At 55.8% G+C, this 22,416-nt stretch overlaps 3 protein-coding genes across 12 annotated transcripts; 1 reads left to right on the plus strand and 2 right to left on the minus strand.

Annotated features, from left to right (window-relative positions):
- Positions 1–6,485, plus strand: PMFBP1 (polyamine modulated factor 1 binding protein 1). Of its 7 annotated transcripts, none has more exons than XM_015874264.2 (14): positions 1–1,444; positions 1,737–1,852; positions 2,251–2,484; positions 3,115–3,216; positions 3,296–3,404; positions 3,735–3,990; positions 4,080–4,251; positions 4,425–4,613; positions 4,774–4,929; positions 5,007–5,339; positions 5,651–5,760; positions 5,836–5,910; positions 6,078–6,171; positions 6,373–6,485. In XM_015874264.2, the coding sequence occupies exons 2-14, from the start codon at positions 1,790–1,792 to the stop codon at positions 6,457–6,459; spliced, it is 1,980 nt and encodes a 659-aa protein (XP_015729750.1). In that variant the 5' UTR covers positions 1–1,444; positions 1,737–1,789; the 3' UTR covers positions 6,460–6,485. The 7 variants fall into 7 exon arrangements, 6 of the variants coding, with proteins under 6 accessions (XP_015729750.1, XP_032302909.1, XP_015729749.1 ...); XM_015874263.2 differs by having other exon boundaries at positions 2–1,444; positions 1,689–1,852; XM_032447016.1 differs by having other exon boundaries at positions 2–1,444; positions 1,689–1,852; positions 4,098–4,251.
- Positions 6,486–6,489: 4 nt separating this feature from the next.
- On the minus strand, positions 6,490–17,324 carry DHX38 (DEAH-box helicase 38). Its single transcript, XM_015874242.2, has 26 exons — positions 16,777–17,324; positions 16,191–16,375; positions 15,939–16,043; positions 15,346–15,505; positions 15,116–15,234; positions 14,912–14,988; positions 14,536–14,691; positions 13,469–13,630; positions 13,276–13,383; positions 12,286–12,398; positions 12,041–12,178; positions 11,607–11,793; positions 11,333–11,518; positions 10,749–10,889; positions 10,457–10,567; positions 9,939–10,055; positions 9,598–9,705; positions 9,372–9,484; positions 8,600–8,808; positions 8,362–8,516; positions 8,131–8,286; positions 7,922–8,056; positions 7,713–7,838; positions 7,259–7,354; positions 6,884–7,005; positions 6,490–6,746 (listed from the first exon to the last, which is right to left on the minus strand). Exons 1-26 carry the CDS (start codon positions 17,079–17,081, stop codon positions 6,662–6,664), a joined length of 3,675 nt encoding a protein of 1,224 aa, XP_015729728.1. The 5' UTR covers positions 17,082–17,324; the 3' UTR covers positions 6,490–6,661.
- An 803-nt stretch (positions 17,325–18,127) lies between these two features.
- On the minus strand, positions 18,128–21,452 carry DHODH (dihydroorotate dehydrogenase (quinone)). Of its 4 annotated transcripts, none has more exons than XR_001557811.2 (9): positions 21,185–21,452; positions 20,760–20,959; positions 20,462–20,544; positions 19,945–20,132; positions 19,482–19,595; positions 18,988–19,141; positions 18,756–18,915; positions 18,505–18,657; positions 18,128–18,407 (listed from the first exon to the last, which is right to left on the minus strand). XR_001557811.2 is itself a non-coding variant. In XM_015874303.2 (9 exons), coding segments are annotated over exons 1-9 (1,179 nt in total). In that variant the 5' UTR covers positions 21,392–21,452; the 3' UTR covers positions 18,128–18,406. The 4 variants fall into 4 exon arrangements, 3 of the variants coding, with proteins under 3 accessions (XP_015729789.1, XP_015729791.1, XP_015729788.1); XM_015874303.2 differs by having other exon boundaries at positions 18,586–18,657; XM_015874305.2 differs by having other exon boundaries at positions 18,586–18,664; positions 21,185–21,450.
- Between the last annotated feature and the right edge of the window lie 964 nt (positions 21,453–22,416).

Consider the following 22,416-nt stretch of genomic DNA (forward strand, 5'->3'; position numbering starts at 1 on the left):
GGCAGAGGGGCAGAGGGGCAGAGGGGCAGTGCCACACGCGGCCCCGTGGCTGGGGCTCATCTCAGCAGACAGGACCAAGCCCTGTGCTCAGCATCCCGGCTCCCTGCCGTGTTCCCGTGCTTTCCCTGGGATGTGGGCACTGCATCCCATCCCCTGCTGCGCCCATCGGTGGCGGCGCCCCGGGGTGAGGCTGGGCTGCGCAGCGCCCGGTAATTGCCGTGTGTGTGTGGCTGGAGGCAGCAGCTGGATCGCTTTTGTTTCCTCACAGCATGTCAGTCTTCATTACACCAGAGAGGAATGAAAATGGATTCACTTTTGTCCCAGCCAGAATGTGGCAGCTGTTTAATTTCAATTAACGTGGCACTGAAAAGAATAACATTGCGGCAGTAATTAAAGTGAGACAGCTCCAACCCCAGTGCTGCTCAGCATGCGGTGCCGGCTCACCCAATGGAGCCACTGCTCCAGCCCCGCGTTCTCCCGGCAGCAGGCAAGGAGGGCAGGCAGCCTGGCACGGCTCGGCACGGCTCGGCAGTGCAGTGCTGCTGGGAAATGCTGTTCCTTAAGCACTGGCAGAAAGCAAGGCTCAATTCGGCGCAGCAGTTCTGCACAACAGTGCCAGTTCCCAGCTAAAGCACCTCTCATGGAACTGCAGAGTGTGGAGTGGGCATGGCAGGAGGGACCGGGAGCTCATCTGTACCAGGTCAGCTCCTTCCCACAGCCACAGGCACCTCACCAACCCCGGAGCCCCTGGGCAGCATTAGGGCTGTGCTCAGCCCTCTCGGACCCATTTTCCCCAGCGGCTCTGCCAGACCCCCGTGCTGTGGGCAATGTGCTGCTGGGGCTGCTGGGCCCAACCTGTGCAGGTACCACAGCTCACGTGGCAGAGGGATCAGTGCTGTGTTTTTTCCCACTATTGATCTGGTGCTTTAAAAGTGGGAAAAAAATCTCCCTGGCTGTCTAAACACTATTGATCCATGCTGGGAAGCCGCACAGACAGGGAAGGGCGTGGAGAAATTGAAATTTAATTTCCAACAACTTGTTCCTGTTACTTTTACCTTTTTGGACAGAAACACGGAGCAGCCGCCGCCGTGGATGCGATTGATCCCTCGATCCTCTGTCAGCACTGAGCAGCTCTGCCAGGACGCAGCCCAGGGCATGGCACCAACACAGCCCTGCTCTGCACCTCGGCACAGGGATGGCACAGAGACGTGACGGTGTGAACACGAGAGCAGCACGAAGCTGCCAGAAGGTTCCGCCCCTGCCAGCACCGGGCACAGTGGTACCAGGAGCAGTTTGCTGTGCTACAGCCTGGCCGGGCACAGTGTCACTGGGTTCTGGTTCCAGGCATTGTCCTCAGAACCAGCCCAGGGCCGGGCTGCAGTGAGAAGTGTGCCATGCCGTGCTGGGGATGCAGTGTGCACAAGGGGGAGTGTGGCGTAGGGAGGTGAGAGCTGCTGGCACTGCTGGGCCCTGACCCCTGGGGAGTAGGGACTGATGCTGCTGGGGTCGGGTGAGCCCCGTGTGCCCCCAGCCTGGCGGAGCTGCTGCACTTCACAGGGAGCGGGTGCTCCTGGGACTTGTTGCAGCACCGATGGTGTGAGCAGGGCTGGGTGATGTCCCTGGCTGCCCCCTGCCACGGGACCCAGGGCTGTCTGTGGTTGTCTTGCCCCATGTTCTGGTCTATCCAGCAGAGAGAATGTGACCAGAATATGGCACGTGCAGTGATGTTCCCACAGTGAGGTGCCAGCCTAGCGAGACCCAGGGAGGGTGGCAAGGGGCAGAGGCGTCCATGGCAGAGCTGAGCAGCCCCACCCCGCAGCAGCAGCAGGAGGTGGAGTCCTGTTGGTGCCAGGTAAGCAGTGCTGGCAGTGGGTGTGCACAGCAGGTTGGTGGGCAGGCGGTGGGAGGCCCTGGGCAGCCATCACCTGTGCCAACAAAGAGCCTGGGAACAGTACGAGGGCTCAGGGCACCCAGCTCTGCTGCAGCTACTCGGTGCAACTGACACCATTTTTCACAGCTGCCGCAGGTTACACCAGCGTGCTACAGAGCTGGGCAGCAGTAGGGCCTGAGGCTCCCGGGAGGTGGCTGAACACAGTCTGCACCCAGCAGTCCAGAGCTGCTTGCTGACCAGAACCTGGCCCTGCAGCACATCTGTCCAGCCCCGCTGTCTGTCGGGGGCTGCAGGGTGGGCTGACGCCGGGTACCACTCAGACACGACACAGACAAGCTGCTGCTCACGCTGTGTCCTAGGGCCAGAAAGAAGCAGCAGTGCTGGAGCCACAACATGGAGGGGCTCAGACACGCTGGGACTCACAGCAGCAGGACACACCAGCCTTCCTACAGACTCTGCAGGAGGACTTGGACACGTGCAGGCACCTGACCCACGTGTGGCTGGCCCAGCTGCAGCTGCAGCAGCGTGTGGTGGAGCAGAAGCACCAGAACCTGATCTCCACGAAGCTTCAGCACCAGGCAATGATGGAGCAGGTACCGCTGCCCCGTGCAAAGGCCACAGGCTGGGCTGTGCGAGTTCCACACCCTCAGCCACATCCCCTGCAGCCACCTCAGACCCAGCAAGGCACCACTGCTGCCCAGCAGCACTGCAGAGGGCAGTGACCAGCCCGTGGAGCACAGGGCACGTTCCAGCTGTCACACACAGGGCGAGAATGCAGCACTGCACTCCCAGCTCCAAGCAGGCACAATTGTTGTGGGCCTGTCTGCTCAATAGAGCAGAGCTGGGTGTCTGCAGCCCCCATGGGTGGGGGGCTCCAGCAATACCAACCATTGTGGCACTTGTTCCATCCCTGCAGCTTGGGAGCCACAGAGCTGGGCTCGCTGCCCTCCTCTGTGCCCCAACATGGGTCAGGGGCTGCTGTCTAGGGATGCTGGGGGGCAGCAGACATTGCCACCACGGGAGGGGCACCAGGGTCTGTGTCAGGGACCAGGGGCTGCAGCCCCATGGGCTGGCTGTGTCCCTTTGCCAAAAGCCCATCCCAAAGCCCACTGCCATCATGCTGCCCCAGCTCAGCTTCCTCCAGCCCGTCCCAGCCCCTCCATGGCAGAGCACGGCACAGTGTGCTCTGCTGGGGGCACACACAGCTCTGCACCTCTCCACAGGAGCAGGACACAGCTGGGATAGAAGCCACCTCTGCAGATTCCTGCAGTAGTTCCAGTGCCAGCGATGATCTCCTGGAGGAGCACACAGAGCAACTCGTAAAGGTCCGTGCCTCAGGCACAGAGCCAGCAGTACAGACTGCCAGGAGCTGGCAGGCAGTGCCCCGATGTGCTGCTCCCACAGCTGTCCGTGCAAGCAGGATCAAAGCACCAGAGGCAGATGTGTGCAAATAAGGAGCATCAGTGCTGGGCACAGGACACGTCATCAACAGGGCACAGCTCTGCTAAGGAAGGTAGGAGGGCACAGAGAGGAACATCTATGCTCATGGTGCCAGGACAAGTGGGGCCTGCAGCCTGCTGCTCTGGCAGCTCCAGCATAGAGCCCATGGTTGCCATGCTCATGTGCTATGGCAGCACTAAGGGTATCCTAGTGCAACGTGGGGGAAAGAGTGAGAAAGGTCCCTGTGCATTTGAGGCATCACTGGGTGCAGAGTTACAGGACAGTGTTGCCCTAAGGTAGAGGTGGGCAGGTAGCACACGGCCCATGGCACACAGGGCCCTGAGCGCTGCAGGAAGCAGCCCAGGAACACTGAGGACAGTCAGTGCCCAGATCTCCACTGCAGGGCTGCGTCCTGCTCCTCTCCTCTCAGAAGCCCAGGGCAGGAGGAGGCAGTGCCAGCAAGCAGCCCAGGGCCCAGCACAGTCACTGGCAGCACAGAGCTGCGCACAGCACAAGGAGGAAAAGCTGCAGCCACGTGCAGGGAGCAGCACACAGTGCAGGGAGGAACAGCCACGCTGTTGTGCAAGGAGCAGCACGCAGCACCCAGCTGGCAGCAGCACAGCGGAACCACGAGCACTGCAGGAGGTGGCAGGAAGCAGGTACGTGGGCCCTGATTCCATGCCCCAGCACAGGCAGAGCCCTGCCCTGTGCCCTCTCTGTAGAGGGAGGGGACCTAGGGCTGTTCCAGTTGTGGCCATGCTTGCAGGGAGCTGGCAGTGTGGCTCCAGATGGAGCTGAGACAGTGGCAGCAGGAGCAGCAGGTGACTCTGGAGCAGTCACTGCAGCACATGCACGCTGCTACCCACGCCAAACAGGAACTACAGAAGAGCCAAAGGCAACTCCTTGCCCTGGAGGAGCAGGTGGGCAGCAAGACAAGCTGGGGGCACTAGGGGGGCTCAGCTCGGCGCACTGGGCACCCCACTGCCTGCAACAAAGCACATGCAGCAGGGAGCTGGAATCCACAGGGAGAGGGCACAGGAAGCAGCACAGGAAGCAGCACTGTGGCCTCCACTCATGTGGAATCTTCCTGCAGCTGAGGGCTCAGAAGGAGCAAAACCGGACCCTGCAGCGCAGCCTGGCACAACAGCAAGAGGTGCTGTCAGCCACCATGGCCCAGGAGATGCAAAACTTGCAGCAGCTCAGTAGACACAGGCAGACAATCCATGACCTGCAGCAGAAAGAAACCTCCAGCAGAAAGCACGTGTCAGAGCTGCTGCAACAGGTGACAACAGGAGCAGGGCAGGCGCAGGATGCAGCCAGCTGCCATGCAGCTCCCTGCACCTGAGCTGCAGAGGGACAGAGCCCACCTTGCTGGCCCTGAGTGCAGCTCCAGCTCCCTCTGTCTGGCCATTCCCACTCCCAGCCCCCCCTTGTTCATGCAGGTAGAGGAAGTGGCATCCCTGAAGGCAGAGCTGGCCCGAGTCCAGAGAAAGATGAGCCACAACCTTCCTCTGCTTTCTCGCTATGAGGAAGAGAGGCAGCAGCTCCACAGAGAACTGAAGAAGCAACAGAGGGCGCAGGAGCAGAGCCAGCAGGAGGTAAGCACGGCCCGAGCCTTCCCACTGCGCACCTGCACTAAGGAACAGGTCTGCTCACCACTCTGTGCCATTGGCAGGCCCGCTCCAACCAGGATAAGCTGCAGCAGCTGAGCAGCAGAGTTCAGTACTGGCAGCAGTTACAGCAGGACACTCAGAGGACTCTGGCTCGGCGGGAAGAGGAGCTGTCTGTGTGCAAGGCAGAGCTGGCTCTCAAGGAAGAGCTCATCAAGGCCATGAAACAGGCTCAGGCCAGGAACAGGAAGAACAGCCCAAGGGCAGGAGTGCAACCCGAACACCAGGCACCGCTGAAGGACAGAGCCTGGCCTAAAGGCAGGGCAGAGGTGGAAAGGCTGGGCGAGGAGTGGGCAAACAGCAGAGCCAAGGCCAACAAGGGAGGAGGCGGTGGGTCTGTAAGCAGCAGCAGTGCTGAACATCTTGTTCTTTAAATAGTCCTCCTTTCTCTGTTGCTGGAAAGGTGTCCTCAGCATGAAATTAAGTTTCTGTCTGAGAGACTGCAGAGGTAATGGTCCCTTCATACTCCAGAGCAGCTACCCTAAGACACAGGCAACTGCAGACTCACAGCTCAGCCCCAAAGGCCATTCCCCCCACACAGCTCAGCTCATGCACCTTCCTTCTGCTCTGGGCATGTAGAGGCTGAGTAGAGGAGGACCGTGTGAGTTCAGACACAGCACAGAGGACTGTTTTGTTTTGTTTTCTCCAGGTAGAAACCCTGTATGCTTCCTACAGCTCAGTCTGCTCTAATAGCAGTAGGCTGCACCAGGACAGGAATCTGATGCTGGTCAATAACAGCCAGAGTTTGAAAGAGCAGATGTGAGTAAGAAGCCTTACCCAAGTAGGCTGGGGCTGATGGCTGCCTTCTCACAACTAATTCAGCCTCATTTTCAGGCAGTCAATTGAGAAACAACGACACAAGCTGCAGCAGCAAGTCAAGCAGGCTGCAGAGCTTACAGGCGAAAACCAGTAAGTAATGACCATGGGAAGTGGGTCTGAGCACTTAACTGCCACCCACAGGGGTGGCATGGGACAGATGAACTGCTTGGACTACCCAAGCTCCTGCAAGGCTAACAGAGCACCACTGTTTCTGCACCACCACCTCACCTCATCTCATTTCCCTGCCTGTCCTCCAGACATCTTCAAGACAAACTGGATAGCTTGCACATGGAAAACACATACCGCAGGGCTCAAACACATGTACAGTACTACAATCATGAGCAGATGAAGGTGAGCAGACTAACAGTCATAGCCTGTCCCAAAACAGTGCTAAGCTGATGCTCTTCTGTGTACAGGGACAGCTAGACACTAGCTGCCTGCCCAGGGTATAGACCATGGGAGACTTGCCATTGCAGTAGTCCAGGCCAGAGCTGGGCCAGGAACAAACTGTCTTTGTCTTCCATGCCAATTTAATTCTTTGCCTTGTCCCAGGCTTTACAGGGCAGCAACCTGACTGCACGAGCCCTGAAGAACTTGGCAGGGCTGTCTCTGCCTGGAACTCACCAGGATGAGAAGTGAAACAAAGCAATGGAAGGGTTAAAGACTGACAACTTTTAAACAAATAAAATTACTTCTGTTCTGTAGCAAAAATAGTACAGAGCATCAAAGCCTTCCTGGGCCACAGGCTGTAGAGAGCCTCACAGCAGTCAGAGGAACTGAGCCCTAAGACTCAGCTGCTCCTGGGAAGTCTTTATGCCCCAAAGCAACAGGGACTCCCTTCTCAGAGACCAAAGCGGGCTGGGGTACGTCGTGGCGTCAGGGGCTCCCCCTGCTCCTTCCGTCCAGGTGTATAGATTTTAGTACATCTGCCAGGAAAGGACAATGGTGATTAGTGGAATATGAAAACTTCTCTTGCATCAGGAACACCCGTGGGGAAGTTGTGATCCTCCATGCAGCTCACTACTGCTCTTAAGCAGGAAACCCACAGCGTTACAGCACTCACCTTGAACTGCCCAATGGGTTACGGCGCTCCTGCTCCTCCCTGCGGGCACGCAGCTGCTCCTCAGCCAGAGCCATCTCTTCCTCCATTGCAGATGCTTCCTCCTTTGCACGTCGGCGGTTCTCCTGCAGTAAAGCAGCAGCAAATCAAGAACAGGTAGAGGCCTGTGCAGCAGCAGACTTTCCACAGGCCCACAACCCTGATCTCTCTTTGTAAAAAAACAAACAAACAAAACCAAATAGCTTGAACTTCCTCCATCATAACAGGAGTGCAGTGGGGCTGTATGCAGCAGGAACCCCACCCAGGCACACACTCTCCCTTCCAGTGTAGTAGGCTGCTGTTTCTGTCTCCCATCTGCTCCTGGAAAGGAGAACCCACCTGACGTGACTTGCCAGCATGCTTGATACTATAGAACATGGGGCCCAACTCTGCCAGCCACTCTCCATCCACAGCAGTGACACACTGCATGTATTCCTGCAGGAACAGAACAAAAGATCCAGTTAGCAGGTTGACAGTCAGGGCCTGGCCACCACTGACAGAGCCATGGCAGCTTCCTCCCTCCTCCACTTCCTGATGGCATTTCTCCTTTCCAGACAATTCCTTCTGACTTCAAAAGTTTCTACGAGCTGAAGTCGGTGAGACTAGAAGACATCTCACATAAGCAAGGAAAATATCACGAAAGAGGCAAACAAGACACTGCAGACTACACAGATACACGCAGTTGCTAGAGATGAGAAAGGGACCTCCCAAGAGATCCTACTATCACAGCAAAGCTCCCCAGCTCCCCTGGAGCACAGCTCGCCCTTCCTGCTAGCCCTCAGCTCAAGCTTACCTTGGTGGTCATGACCAGTTCATGATATACAATGTAATCTGGAGTGTAGCCCATGCCAAAGAGGGAGCTGGTGGGGTGCAGGTGGCAAGGCATTCCTGTACGGATATTGACATACTCTCCAATGCCCTGCATTGGAGAAGTGTGGTTAGCGCACTCGTTCCCAGTGGGGAGGGTCTCTTATCACCCAGATGAGCATAGACCCCTCTCACTTTCAGCTTTGCAGCTTGATGGAAATATGCGGCACAGATACACTTCCTGACCACATCCCAGTCAGTACCACAGGATGCCAGGCTCATGCGCTGCTGCACCATAATGTCCTTGAGCTGGGCACGCACCTCCCGCACCTGCACAGATACACACAGTCACATCCCTCACCCACGTAAGGCTCCCTCCCCGAACCTCACTGCCACAGCCTCACCTTCCGCATGGCCTTGGCATGAATGAAGTGCTGGTTGCACCACAGAGTAGAGTAGTTGTTGTTCTTCCATTGCAGGTAAACATTCAGGTAAGTTAAATGATCACTCTCTGGAACAGCAAATTTCTCCCGCACTTGGTCACTCTCTTCCTCTCGGCCCTGAAGAATAAGCAAAGAACACATCAGTCAGAGTGCAGATGAAGGCCCCAAGCTGCCAGAAGATCAAACAAGTACCTTAGGCCGATAAAAGATGGCAGGCACAGACAACATGGACACAATGAGCAATATCTCAGAGCTGCAACCCATGTCACATGAAACAATGAGCATTTTGGAGAGTGCAGGATCCAATGGGAACTCCACCATCAGACGTCCTGTAGAGGTCAGGCCACCTGCAGGAATACTGTAAGAATTAGCAGCTGGGCAGGTCCTAACAGTTCTGTGTGAGCTGACAGCCTGCCCCTGTAGCCAGTACCTGTGTTATCCAGGGCCCCCAGAATCCACAACTGGTACATGGAGTTGAGCATGTTGTCCTCAGGGGGTGGATCCATGAAGTGGAACTGCAGCAGGTCCTGGACACCCAGAGATTTGAGCAGAAGCACTACATTGGCGAGGTTGGTGCGCTGGATCTCAGGCACTGTGGTTGTCAGCAGCTCATTCTTGTAGGCGCTCTGGGTGTAGAGCCTGGGGGAAAGATGCCACGAGCCTGCCCCTCCATTTCAGGCCACTGTGTTCCGCACTGAATGAGCAGCCATTCCCAACCCAGCCAGGCACAGCACAAAGCAGCAGCTCTGCACTCAGACATGCCAACAAACAGGACCCCAAGGAAGTTCTTCCTCAGGCCACTGTGCTGCCTCCCCAGCACATAAGGGCACCTGGGCTGCAGTGTAAAGGTATACCCCCCTCCCCCCCCCAAACAGAGTCTTTCCCAGGGTGCAAACTAGACTCAAAGAAAAGCCTTGAGAAAGCTGCCTTTGGCTTGGCTATTAGCATGAGAGCATTAAGGCACCTGGTTCAGCAAAGGTGGAAAGAGTCAAAACTGAAGATTGGCAAGGGAAGAAATGAGAGCATACTCTTTTCTCTGCAGAGACACTGGGTCCAAACCAGAAAGCCTCAATGCCTGCCCAGAGTCCTCATCCCCACAATAGGCTCAAGACAATGATCAGCTCTTCAGTGAGGAAAAGAATACATAGTCAGATGTCAGATGTGAATTACAACAGGGACAGGAACACCAGTAGCAAGCCTACCTGAAGCAGTGACCCGGGCCTGTTCGGCCAGCTCGGCCAGCTCTCTGATTGGCATTGGCTTGACTGATGGGGTAGATCTGCAGTGCATCCATGCCTATACGGGGATTGAAAACCTGAAGGGCACAAGGAGGGCAGACTGAAGCAAGAGGAAGGCTGGGTCACTGCCACAGAACTCCATCAACCCAATGCCAGAAATCCATGAACAGTATAGGAAACCTTTACTTACCTTCAACTTGCAGTATCCAGAGTCAATAACAAACATGATACCATCAACTGTCAGCGAGGTCTCTGCAATGTTAGTGGCAACAATGCACTTTCTGACCCCATCTGGAGCCTGCAAACATACCAGACATCAGTCAAATTCCTCATGCAACAGCCTCTGCACCACTGAGCAAGACTGTAGAGCAGCCATACAGAACTTAGAAGGACATGGGTGACTTCTTGGGAAGTTAACAGGGGCACATGCTTTCCCTTGCTCTCTAAGTACCACACAAAAGACATCTCTGCACCTCTCCCTCATGCCCAATAGTCTTCCCTGTTCTAGTTTAACCTCTGCCACATCAGCACCTTCTGGAAGATCTTGGCCTGTAAGTCTGATGGCAGCTGAGAATAGATAGGCAGTACAGCAAGTGCAGGTGCCTTTTCCAGCTCCTCAAGGTGCTCCACAATTTGTTCTGAAGTGACCTAGACACAAAGAGGACTGTTAACATAAGATTAAGAAAGTACAAATCAGAATCACAGAATTGTAGGGGTTGGGAGGGACCTCAGGAGATCAAGTTCAACTCTTTTCCACAGGCTGAACAGACACAGGTTACTCAGCCTTTCCTCATACATGAAATGCCCCAGAGGTCCTTAATCATCTCTGTATCCCTTTGCTGGACTCCCTCTAGGAGATCCCTGTCTTATTTGACCTGGGGAGCCCAGAACTGGACACAGTATTCTAAATGTGGCCTCACCAGGTCAGAGTAGAGAGTGAGGGTCACCTCCTTTGACCTGCTGGCCAGCCTCTTTTTAATTCACCCCAGGATAACACTGGCCTTCTTGGCTACAAGGGCACGTTGTTGGTTCATGGCTTAACAACTCACCTCAATATCCTCCTGACCAGGCATGAAGACAAGGATGTCCCCAGGAGCACCAGACAAATGGACCTGCAGAGCTTGTTTCACTGCAGCCTCCACATAATCCTCTTGCGGTGTCTGAAAGACACAGTTCACATCAGACACTAGTAATCTCATCTGCCCCACTTTGTGTATAAGACTGCAACATAACAGTTATCCCTTGTATTTCCTCTCTGATCACTGCAGAGGGGGGCATACCCAAGTTACAACCCTTACAATCCCTTCACAACACAAACTCTCTCTACTACATTGACCATACCTTGCTGAAAAGAATATCAACAGGAAAGGTGCGCCCAGGAATGTGGAAAATGGGAACATTCCCAAAAAAAGAGGCAAATTTATCAGCATCCATGGTGGCAGAGGTGACAACGAGCTTCAGATCAGAGCGACGTGCTACCACCTAGAAAACAGATAAAAAGGACAATAAACAAGTGGTATTTGTATGTGGGTCCAGGCTTCTTCCATCACTACTGAAAAAAACAGCAAAGGGCTGAGCTTCCACTGTACTCTAGAAACACTAACCACTAATGCCATGGTACGAAAACACACACTGTCCAGTTAAAAAGACAGGCTGTCCCCAGCTGAGAAAGTCTTACACCTGCAAACACCTCTGTAACTAGAGCTACTTTATACCAGCAAGCCTTTGGCAGTACACTAAAGGGGAGATTTAAGAAACAAAGAACAAGATGTTTAAGCATCAAGTGCAGTCAGAGATGCAGCAGTCTCTGTTCATGATCTCTGCTCTGACCTGGGGGAGAAGCACTAACCCTGCCAATATTCTGCCCTAAGACCAGCTCATATGCCCCGTGTTGCTGTCCTCCTGTAGCCCAGGCTCACACACACCTCCCGAAGCAGGCCAAAGAGCACATCAGTATTGAGCGAGCGCTCGTGTGCCTCATCCATGATGATAGCACTGTAGTTGTCCAAGTCAGCCTCTCTCAGCGACTCACGAAGGAGGATCCCATCTGTCATGTATTTGATTATCGTGCTCTCTGACGTGCAGTCTTCAAAGCGGATGGCATAACCCACCTGGGGGGCAGAGATATCAGCAAGTCTTCAACAGCTCTGCATATGCACTGTCTAGAGGCTGCATGCCTACATATGCTGCCAGACTCACCTCCTCTCCCAGACGCACTCCCATCTCTTCACTGACCCGCTTGGCAACCGACATGGCTGCCACTCTGCGGGGCTGCGTGCAGCCAATCATGCCATAGTCTGTGTAGCCATCCTCATGGAGGTACTGCGTCAGCTGAGTTGTTTTACCGCTCCCTGTCTCCCCTACCACAATCACAATGCTGTTGTCCCTGAAGAAAGGGGAACAATATTTATTCATACACCACAAAGACAGCCTTCTTCATTCATAGCCCTGGCTGGCCACACAAAAGCAGTCCTGCTTTGGCAGAAGAGCTGCTATCAATCACACAAAGCAATGAGCTTTGTTTTCAAAGATTCCAAACAGAACACATATCTAGGTAAATTTCTCACTTGGGATCCTGAAATGTAAGCCAAAGCCCCAGGGTTACACTACAACTGGTTACCGAGCAGTCATACCTGAGGATGGAAAGCAGCTCCTGCTGCACAGCAAAGATGGGCAGATATTGTCTCTGCTCCAGAATCGACTTCTTCTTGGCAAACTCACTCCTTGCTTCACTTTTTTCTTTCATGTGTTCAGCAAACTTCTGCTCTGTCCTAAGGAAACATGAGAAGTCTTGAAGCTGTCTCCTCACACACTTTGCTTTGCCTGTAGCATAGGCATAACACCACCAGCTAGGCAGAAATCATCCAAAAGCTCCTACTTGTAATCTACTTTGCCATCTTCTGTCACCATCTCATCCTTCTCCTCTTCCTTCTTGATCCCCATAATGTCTCCCAGTTTTGTGCCTGCCAGCTCCCAGTGTTTATGCTGAGCCTGGAAGCACAAAGAGCAGTGTAAGTACCACAGCGGGGACTGAAAAATCATTCTCCTTCTGTCCTACTCCTAAGGCTAGAAAATCATGTTTGCCTCAATCCCCTGGTGCTTAAGGAGAGAACACACATTTCCTATATCAAGTCTCCATCCTCCAAGCAAACTGGGGCAGAACTTTTTTAGACACTGGTTTGGATAAAGACACAACAAGCACAGGATGATCAACAGCCCTCTATGAATACTGTTTCAGCTGCTGACCCTTCCATTATATTTACACTTAAACAAACAACAATCTGAACCAGAGCTAATCTTCCTACTATTAACAGGTATCGACAGGTACTCTCACCATTCTGTTTTCTCTCACGCTTCATAACAGGACTTCCCACTTTCCACTCACAGTACACCAGCTCAGATTCAGTTTACTATGAACACATCTATGCTTTCCTAACTGCTATCATGTAAGCTTTAGAGAAAGTCTTTCTATTAGGGAAACATCCACAAAGACTAATACACCACCTTCCTGTATATTCTTTCTCAAAAATCTTTTGCTGAGACATGGTGAGATCTGTCCTGCTACCACACTGAATGTTGACTGTGCCTGAGCTACACGGTATTCTTCCACTTGCTCTTCTCTCCCCATCCAAATGCCCTTTGGATCACACTCCCCAGCACAAATGCACAGTAATTAACATCCCAGGCAGTGCCTAAAGAAGTCACAACAGCTACTCGTGAGACAATGCAATGAACTGGACTAACAGGATATGTCAGATCACACAAATAAGGGGAACACATTACCATTACCATCAAAGCTTATATTCTACAAAGTCCAAACAAAAGCTGTGAGGCATTACATAACACGTACAGTGAGGTCTCAACATACCCTTTTACGCTCCTTTTGCTCCCTGTGCTTGCGCACCAACTGGCTGCCCTTTCGGGCTATGATGGCCAAGTCAGAAGTGGCATCCTTTACAGGGATGACTGGCTCTGGCTAAAGGAAAGAGGCATTGCTTCAACACAGAGAGCTCACATTTGTGAGGCTCCCCATCATTGGCACCGTTAGCCACAGCTTCTACCTGTTTTGTGAAGACTATCCTCCCATCTAGGAAAGGAGGCACCAGGTTATGCACCAGCAGATGCACTTTGGCTGAGTTATCCTCTTCAAAATCTTCATCCACTTCAATCCGATGAACCACACCACTGGTCAGCATGCGATTTGTCTCCCAACGCTCGTTATCCTGCAGGAAAGAACATATCAGAAGATTTTAACTATTACCTTCCATTATCCAAAATTCAAGAACCACACATTACCCAAACTAATTCCAAGGCAATAAACTAAGTAACACAGCTAGCTGCAAAGCACTACAACACCATGAGCAAATGAGGATGGCTTCATTTATTCTTAAAAGAAAAAGTTAAAAGCAGTTAACTACTGAAGGCAAATCTGTAACTGACTACAATACACACCACAGTTACAGTACACAGCTTTAAGCACTGAAATGATCCAATGCTGAATCTGTTGGTCTTCCTTCCCCAAAAGGGAAAGAGCTTGGAGACCCAAAGACAAAAATAAGTAAGCCTGGAATGTGGAGGAGTAACACTGAAGGTTACAGAGACCACAAATAAGCATTAGGAAAAGAACACTATCTGAAGACAAGTATGGTAAATGGAGACTAGCCACATAAAGTACGGAGTAAACAGAATTGTCTCAAAGGAAATGGAAGGCAAACAATCTACAACGCCCCTACCATACACTGAATACGTTAGAAAGCCTGGAGACAAACCTACTTTTATGCTGAGGGAAGCAGCTCTGAGAGTCCGCCAGAGGAACAGCAGACAGTCTTAACAATGTAATCTATGCCCCCTGCATAGCATAGCCCTTCAGATTCCTGCAGCTCTGAACACTCATCCACTGCAGTCACTCTAATGGTAAATTCCAACCCATGCAGGAGATGCAGGACTGCACTTTCCAAAGAAACATAACAATAGTTTCCTTTTGAGCCTCTCATTTGGTATAGGCCAGGACAAGGACAGCCTTTTTCCATCTGTCAGCCAAGCCCATCAACAAGTGGGTCTCTCCAGAGGCAACGAAACAAGCAGCCTCTGTACATTCAGAGCAGCCAGCTCCACATCTTGCCCCTACCTCGTTGATCTGCCGCCGCTGTGCAGAGATACGCTTCTGCTTTTGCTTGTGCAAGTGTTGCTCCCGCTTTTTCACATACTCGTCAGAGGAGTAGGCCAAGGGATTGTGAAACTCATCGTAGCCTTCATCCATCATATACCAGTCCCGGTCTGCTTGCTAGGAGGAGAGAGATGCAGCGCTGAGCTGTGTTGCTTGCCCAGCTGGGATAGACTCTAGTGCCAATCCCCACCTGGCTACTGGGAGAAAGCTGCCTACTACCAGTGGCCTGGTACAACACCAGTGACAGACTGAGATCCTGCTGGTGCCTTGGGGTAAGTGGCAGCAGCCAAGAACCTGGTGACTACTGAGCACCCTGCTCCCTACCCAGGCTTCTTACCCGTTGGTCGTCCTCCCACTGCTGACGCTCCTCTTCTGTTTCAAAGGCAATGCCCTCCTCCCCGTCCTCACGCCGCCCTAAAGAAAGTGAGATGGTCAGCACAGGCGACCAGTCCCACCAGGCTGTCGCATGCAGAGGAAATCCCACAAAACCTGTGCTAACGCTACACAGGGGCTCTGTCACCTCCCACTCTAGGCTCCTCACCTCTACCTCTGGACAGTCGTGGTGTGGACCCCAGGTGTTTCCGGTCATCAGCCCACTCATTATATTTGTAGGACGGGGTGGGCAATGGTGTCTTATCTGAATACTTGCTCCTTACAGACCTGAGAAAACAGCACAAGAGAGAAATCAGTGCACAAATACAGGTGTTCATTTTACACGTTCCCTTTCTCGCAGATCACCAAATCACAGCCTGTATGCCCAACTACTGATACCTGTCCCGGTCTCTCCGATCTGTGTCCCGTGACGCCCGGTGGCTGCGCTCTGAGTCTCGATAGGAAGGTGTGGGAGAAGGAGACTCCCACTGCGAGCGGCGGGAACTGCTGCAACCACTATCATCCTCCTCCCAGCTGGAGCGAGACGGTGTGGCTGCATCTAGCAGAGGAGATTGAGTTTGACGTACAGTGTTCAAACAGTGACCCTAAGAACCTAGGGCCACTTTATACCTTCTAACAAGGAGCACAGAGAGGGTTCCCATCTGCTCTCCTTCTAAAGGTGTTAAAACACATCAACTCCAAGGAAAACTGCCAAAGGATCACATCTCTATCACATAGACTTAGAACAGACCCCATTGGGCAGGGACTGGCCAGATCTTCACACACACCTGGCAGATCATTCCTAGTCCCAAACTCCTGGAAGAACATGGAGTTTTATGTGTGTCCTAACCACAAGTCTTAATAAATAAATAAATAAATAAATAGGCTTCTTCATTTGCACTTGTACTAACAGAAACAGCAGAAACCTCCCAAAATTAAAAAACTTTTCTTGTTAGGCCTCATCTGAGATCTCTACCAAGTCCCATTCCTACCTTTGGGACGATGCTTGGGACTCTCTGGTTCACTCCTCCTGCTGTTCCGCTCCACTGAGCCATCTCTTTCTGATCTACTACTGTGACGACTTCTGTCCCAGTCCTCTGTGGACAGAAAACAAGGTCAGGTGCCCCACGTACAAACAAACTTCCCAGATCTGTCCTAAAAAATGCACTGAGCATTAGTCAAGGGCAACAGAATGGTAACAGCTGAAACCTAAGCAGAAAGTCTCAGAGGTCTCAAGTAGTTACCACGGTCTCGTTTACGATCGTGGCCTCGATCCCTGCTGTGCTCCTTCTTGCGTTCCTTCTCCTTGGAGGAGGCAAACACCCCATGTTCACGGCGCTCTCTTTCCCGCTGCCGGCTGCGCTCCCAAAACTCCTCACTGACACCACCCGTGTAGGAAGGTGTTTCCACATGGACGGAGCGGTAATGCCTGGAGAGGAGAACGGAGTTAAAAACATTCCACGTGCTGAGGAACAGCCAGCACCTAAATTGTGTCCTGCAGCTGCAGTCCTGAGCTCTGCTACAGCAGCAGCACGAGGCTGAGGACGCTCTGCACACTTTCCTGATAACCCGAACATCCCGGATTTCACACACAAGCACTTCCCAGCAAACTGCTGCTTCCCAGGCGCTGTGCACAGCTGGTGCTCGCAGACCTGGCGCTGTGCACAGCTCGGCCGGTGCTCGCAGACCCGGCGGCAGCTCGGGCCATTGCTGTTATAATACCGCAGGCCATGCTCGGCTCACAGTGGCGCTGTGCCCCAGCCGCACCGCGCGCTGTCCCCGCCCCGTTGCTGCTCATCGCACCGCCCGCAGCTCCCGCTCAGCGCCCACCTGGTCCCGCGGGCGCCCCGCCCGCTCCGCTCCTTGTCCTCGTCCTCGTCCTCGTCGTTGCTCCCCGCCTCGTCGTGCCCGTCCTCCCAGTCCCGGTACGACGCCACCCGTGACCGTTTCCCGCCGGTCCCGTGCTCCTCGCGCTCTCTCCGTTTCTGTGCCGCCAGCAGATCCAGCCCCAGCAGCGACACTCGCGGTGCCGGCGCTTTGAACACGTGCTGCTCGGTGGTGCCGCGCGCCACCAGCCCGCCCGCCTCAGCAGCGGGGCCGGTCCCGGCCAGGCGGTGCAGCGACGCCTCGGCCATCAACGTCGGTCGGTGCGACGCCGCGGAGGGTCGGACCAACGGGACGAGGAGGGGACGGGTGGGACCGAGGGAACCGCCCCGCGATACAGCGCCAACAACAGCGGCTGGGTCAGCGACACGAACAGCACCGGCAGAGCGCCGCCATGGCCGGCCCACAATGCTCCGCGCCAGGAGCCGCTCTAGGCCTCCAGCACCACAGACAGAACAACGGAGCTCGGAGGCGGCCCAGGAACCATAGAGTCCAACTGAGCCAGAGCGGCCCGCAGCTCCTGGCGGACTTCCGGCATCATGACGCCATGACGGAGCGACCGGAACGAGGCGGAGCCGGGGAGGAGGGGCCGGGCGCGGGGCCGCTGCCGCCTGTCAGGCCGTAACCGGCTGCCGCAGCTCAGCAGAGCAGGGAAAAGCAGCGCAGGACACGGAACTTGCCACGTTCAGAACCAGGTTCAGTCCCTTCGGTCCGGCTGAAGGCCGTTCCCAGCTCTGTGCCCAGAGGCACCGTATGAAACCAATGGTCCCTGTTAGCGCTGCAGGCAGCGCTGCTCACAATGGAGGCATCAGGAAATCCAGGGCTGGTACATGGTACAGCACAGGGAGCAGAGCATGGCAGGCAGCAGCACTCGCCCCCACTGCTGAAATGCTGCTCCTCGGCACCACAACCAGGTCCCACAGTGCAGGTGGTGGGGAACTGCTGCAGACACGATGCTACGTCAGTCACAGCATCACCCGAGGACAGCTAAGAGATCGCTGGCAGCCCAGCATGAAGCAGCAGCTGCTGCCAGAAAGACACAGACAGAACTTGCAGCTTCCAGTGAGTAAATGGGGCCTTTCCATAATAAATGATGAGTATAACCATGGCTGTCTGAGCAACAGGTACAACAGCTCCTGCCATCTCCTGAGGCCAGGCCCCAGGTACAGCTGGGCACACCACGATGAGCCCAGACACTGACCAGGAACAATACGACACACAGATCCCTTGGCTGAGAGCTACCCTTGTCCCTGGAGTCTGGGAAGGCAAAGGGGCGTCACCAGAGCAGCACACAAGGTAAGATCAATGTTTATGAAGTCCAGGTCAGGACCAGGACCCACAGGTTTATTAAAGCACTGTGCAGACAGCAGATGAGGGCAAGAGAGGAGAGACGCCACTCTGCAGGCTGCAGTGCATGACCCAGCACCGGCCAGAGGGAGCAGGAGAGGTTCCAGAACAGAAGGGATACTCAGCACAGTGCTTGGGTCAGTACCGTGGGGAAGGTGGGCAGAGGACTGTCCCATCCCTGTACAGCTGGCCTTCCAAAGCTCAAGTGGATCCTGACCAACCGCTGGCTTCTGCAGGGGAACACGGCCCACAGGAAAGCCACAAGTACAGCCATGGGCAGTGGCAATAGTACAGAGGCCCCTTCCCCAGCTTCTCACCACTACTGACCCTTCGCAAGGGCCAGGACCAGGGCATTGGCTCAGTCCCAGCCTAACCACTCTGGAAACATCACAGCCATTCTTGGTTTACCATGGCTCGACCTTGATCCTGCTGTCAGCGCTGGTGATCTGCTCCAACTGCTTCCATGACACTCTTGAACCCCTGCTCCCTGATCAGGAACAGTGCATGACAGCCCAGCACTCGTGTGCTCGTGCACAGGCACCCAGCTGCCTACAGCCCTTCCTGGGCCCTTTGCTCACCTCAGCAGCTCCTCCAGCTCCCGCTTCACCGTCGCCACCACTGGGGGCCCATGGTACACTAGTGCTGTGTACATCTGCACAAGTGAGGCTCCAGCACGGATCTTCTCCAAGGCATCACGGCCACTGCTCACCCCACCCACCCCAATGATGGGCACCCGGCCTGTGGGCAAGTACAGAATCAGGATGGGGTGCATCGTGCCCTCACCCCTGCTGAGCCCTGCCCTGCCCCTACCTTGGGTGAGTGCGTACATCTCCCGCACTGTCTGTGTGGAGAGCTCTCGCAGGGGCTTCCCGCTGAGGCCCCCGGACTCCAGGCGCTGCGTGCTCTGGAGGCTACTGGGGCGGCTGATGGTGGTGTTGCTGACTATCAGTCCATCCACACCAACCTGGGGGAGGCAGCAGCATAAGGGCCCACGTGCTGTGAACAGCCAGGTCAAAAACAGGCTGACAGGCCAGCTTGGATGGCCCCCAGCAACATACTCAGGAGTCATCCCTCACTACCTGCAGTCCCAGAGGTCTGGTGGGATGCACACAGACCCTGAGACTTACAGTGAAGCATAATGTGATTCCTCCAGCCAGCCAGGGCTGCAGGTCCGCTATCTCTTCAGGGGGACCAGGACCACTGCTGTCTGGCACTGTGCTCAGGCAGAGCCAGAGGTGCACACACCCAGCTTCTCATCAGCCTCTCCTTCTTATCACCACTGTGCCTGGCCCCCGTCCCCTCACCTCACACACAACACCAGCTATGTCCTTCTTGTCCTGCTCAGTGAGATCTGGAGCAATCTTCACCAGCACAGCTGGCTTACGTTCACATGGCAGCATGTCCCTCTCTGCCAGCACCTGCAGCAGGACACAAAGGAAGCGTTTAGTAGGGGGTACTACCTGCATCCACAGCAACAGGCAGCACAGGGTCAGTTCCTTTTGTTCCCATACAGCACCAAAAGCACAGGGCCTGCGGTGCACAATACACATGAGTTGAGGGCCCAGTCGCGATGCCATGGTGTGGGTGGCTTGCAGGAACAAAACACAGAGTAGCGCCTCACTGCTCATCTGCCTCTTCCTGGAGAGCAGCACTGCAGCACACAGCGCTGGCGCACACATTCAGTAGCTGATTGGGGAACATCTGGGTGGCTTCGCCCACCAACCCAGGAAGCATCTCCTCCCTGCACTGCTGGTGCTCCTCACCCACCTTGGTCAGCAGGTCCCGCAGCTCAGCCTTGCCCTGAAGGTCCCGCAGCCCCGGAGTATTTGGGCTTGACACGTTCACAACCAGGTAGTCAGCCAAGGGGCCCAGTGTCCGGACTCCAGCCACGTAGTCAGCTGCAGCATCTGTAGAGCTCTTGTTCTTGCCCAGGTTGATTCCAAGAGGCATCCCCTCTGGAATGCAGACATGCCTGAGCCAGTGTATATAGAAGGACCAACCACCAACCAAGGGGCCACAGTGCTGAACAAAGAAAGCCCCTGTACCAGCCAAAAATTGAGACGAGGAGGAGTTTCCCAGAGCTGTGCTTCAGCCCATCCTCCAGCCACAGCCCCACTGCTGCAGCTGGCAGTCAGCATTTCCCAGCACCACCAGACAGAGCACTCATAGAGGCTGCCCTTGGAAAGCGTCTGGTTGCAGCACTGTTGGCTTTGCACACCTCCCTTGGAGACCCCCACATCCACTCTGCCCATCCCTAAAAGAAAGTCTTCAGAGCTCGTCTCACCAGCCGTGAGCTTGAGCTGCGTCTCTTGGCGGGCCCGCAGCCTGCGCTGCACTGCAGCATGGCCGTGGCTGTTGAATCCATACCTGCATCACAAAAGAGGAGGCTCAGGGCCGGCCCGGTGCTCACCAGGCCCGAGCAGTAAGAAAGCGGCAACAAGGGGCCGGGCTCAGCTCGGCACACACGGCCCGTGGTTCAGGTGACAACTGGGAGCACACACGGTACCTCAGCCCCCCGATTTGTGACACCGCACCCGTTAGTGACCGCACCCGTTAATGGCCGCACCCGTTAGTGACCGCACCTGTTAATCACCGCCTCGTCTTCCAGCAGCCGGAACACCCTGGGCTTTGCGTTGCCGTCCTGGGGCTGGGGCGTGACGGTTCCCACCTCCACGAAGCCGAACCCCATCCGGTACAGCCCGTCCACGGCCTCGCCGTGTTTGTCGAATCCGGCCGCCAGCCCCAGCGGGTTCCGGAACCGCAGCCCGAGGACGCGCGTCTCCTGCGGGAAGCAGCGCTAAAGGCACCGGCGGCACCGGCAGAACCGGCAGCAGCCGCGGCCCCGCCCGGCTCCCCCCGCACGCAGCGCTCCGCGAATCCCGCCGCGCCTCCGCCCGGTGACACCGCACGATCCCGCCGGACCCTCAGCCGACGGCCCGGACCCGGCCGCGTGTCCCGGAGCCGCGTGTCCCGGAGCCGCGTGTCCCGGTGCCGCCCCATCCCGTACCATGCCGGTCCCGTCGGCCGGTGCTGTCGGCGTTAACCCGATGCTGGCGGCTCGCAGTGCCAGCCCGTGCGCGGTCTCCGGGCTGACGGCGCGCAGCGCGGGCATCAGCACGGCGCCGTACAGCCGATCGTCGCCCGCCGCCAGCGCCGAGCCCAGCAGCAGCCCGCAGCCACCCAGCGCCACCGACAGGAACCGCAGCCGCCGCATCGGAACCGCAGCCACGGACCGGACAGAACCGAAACGAACCGAAACGAACCGAAACGAACCGCGCCCCGCTCAGCCCGCCGCGGGCAGCACTTCCGGCAGCCAGAGAGCGCCATTGGCGGAGCGCCGCCCCTACAGCCAATAGGAACGCGGCAGGACGCGGGGCGGGCAGCCAGACCGCCAATGGGAGCGGAGCCAGAGGCAGACGGGGCGGGACCCGCGGAGCGGCACGCGCTGCTCGGCAGTGGCGCTGCTGCTGGGCGGCGCTGGGCGGGTCGGAGCAGCACGGCACGGAGCAGCCATCGGCACGGCACTGCACGGCACAGCCATCAGCACGGCACGGCACGGCACGGCCATCAGCACGGCACGGCACGGCACAGCCATTAGCACGGCACGGCACGGCACAGCCATCAGCACGGCACGGCACGGCCATTAGCACGGCACAGCCATCAGCACGGCACGGCAGCACGGCACGGCACAGCACGGCACGGCACGACCCCGCAGCTGATGCCCGCACACGGGACGGGACGTTCCGGTCCCGGCCCCTCCATGTCACACGCTCCCCCCGCACAGCCGCACCGCACGGACCAAAGGCAGCGCGGGGCCCGCAGCCGCTCACGGCCCGTCTTTATTAGTGACTCGTCTTAAGATACAAATCAACCAAAATAAGTTCAAAGAGGAGTAACGCGTTATGTACAGACACATCGGACAGAACAGAACCCATCATGGCAGCACCTCAACAGCACCCGGCAGACACCAACCACCGCTGCACACACAGCTCCGCCAGCAGCCGGGATCACACAGGGCAGAGCCCAGCCCCGGAGCAGGGGGCAGATACAGCACATGGCACAAGCACATAGTGCCCGCCACACCCAGCCTGTTCTATGCACACACCTCCAACAGGTTGTGAGCACACTGCTGGAGCAAACCACACAGTGCTGCTGTGTGAGTGCACTGCAACCACTCAGTGCTGCTGTGTGAGTGCACTGCAACCACTCAGTGCTGCTGTGTGAGTGCACTGCAACCAC

The sequence above is a fragment of the Coturnix japonica genome, chromosome 11 (assembly GCF_001577835.2).
Source record: "Coturnix japonica isolate 7356 chromosome 11, Coturnix japonica 2.1, whole genome shotgun sequence".
In the NCBI taxonomy this organism is placed as follows: Eukaryota; Metazoa; Chordata; class Aves; order Galliformes; family Phasianidae; genus Coturnix; species Coturnix japonica.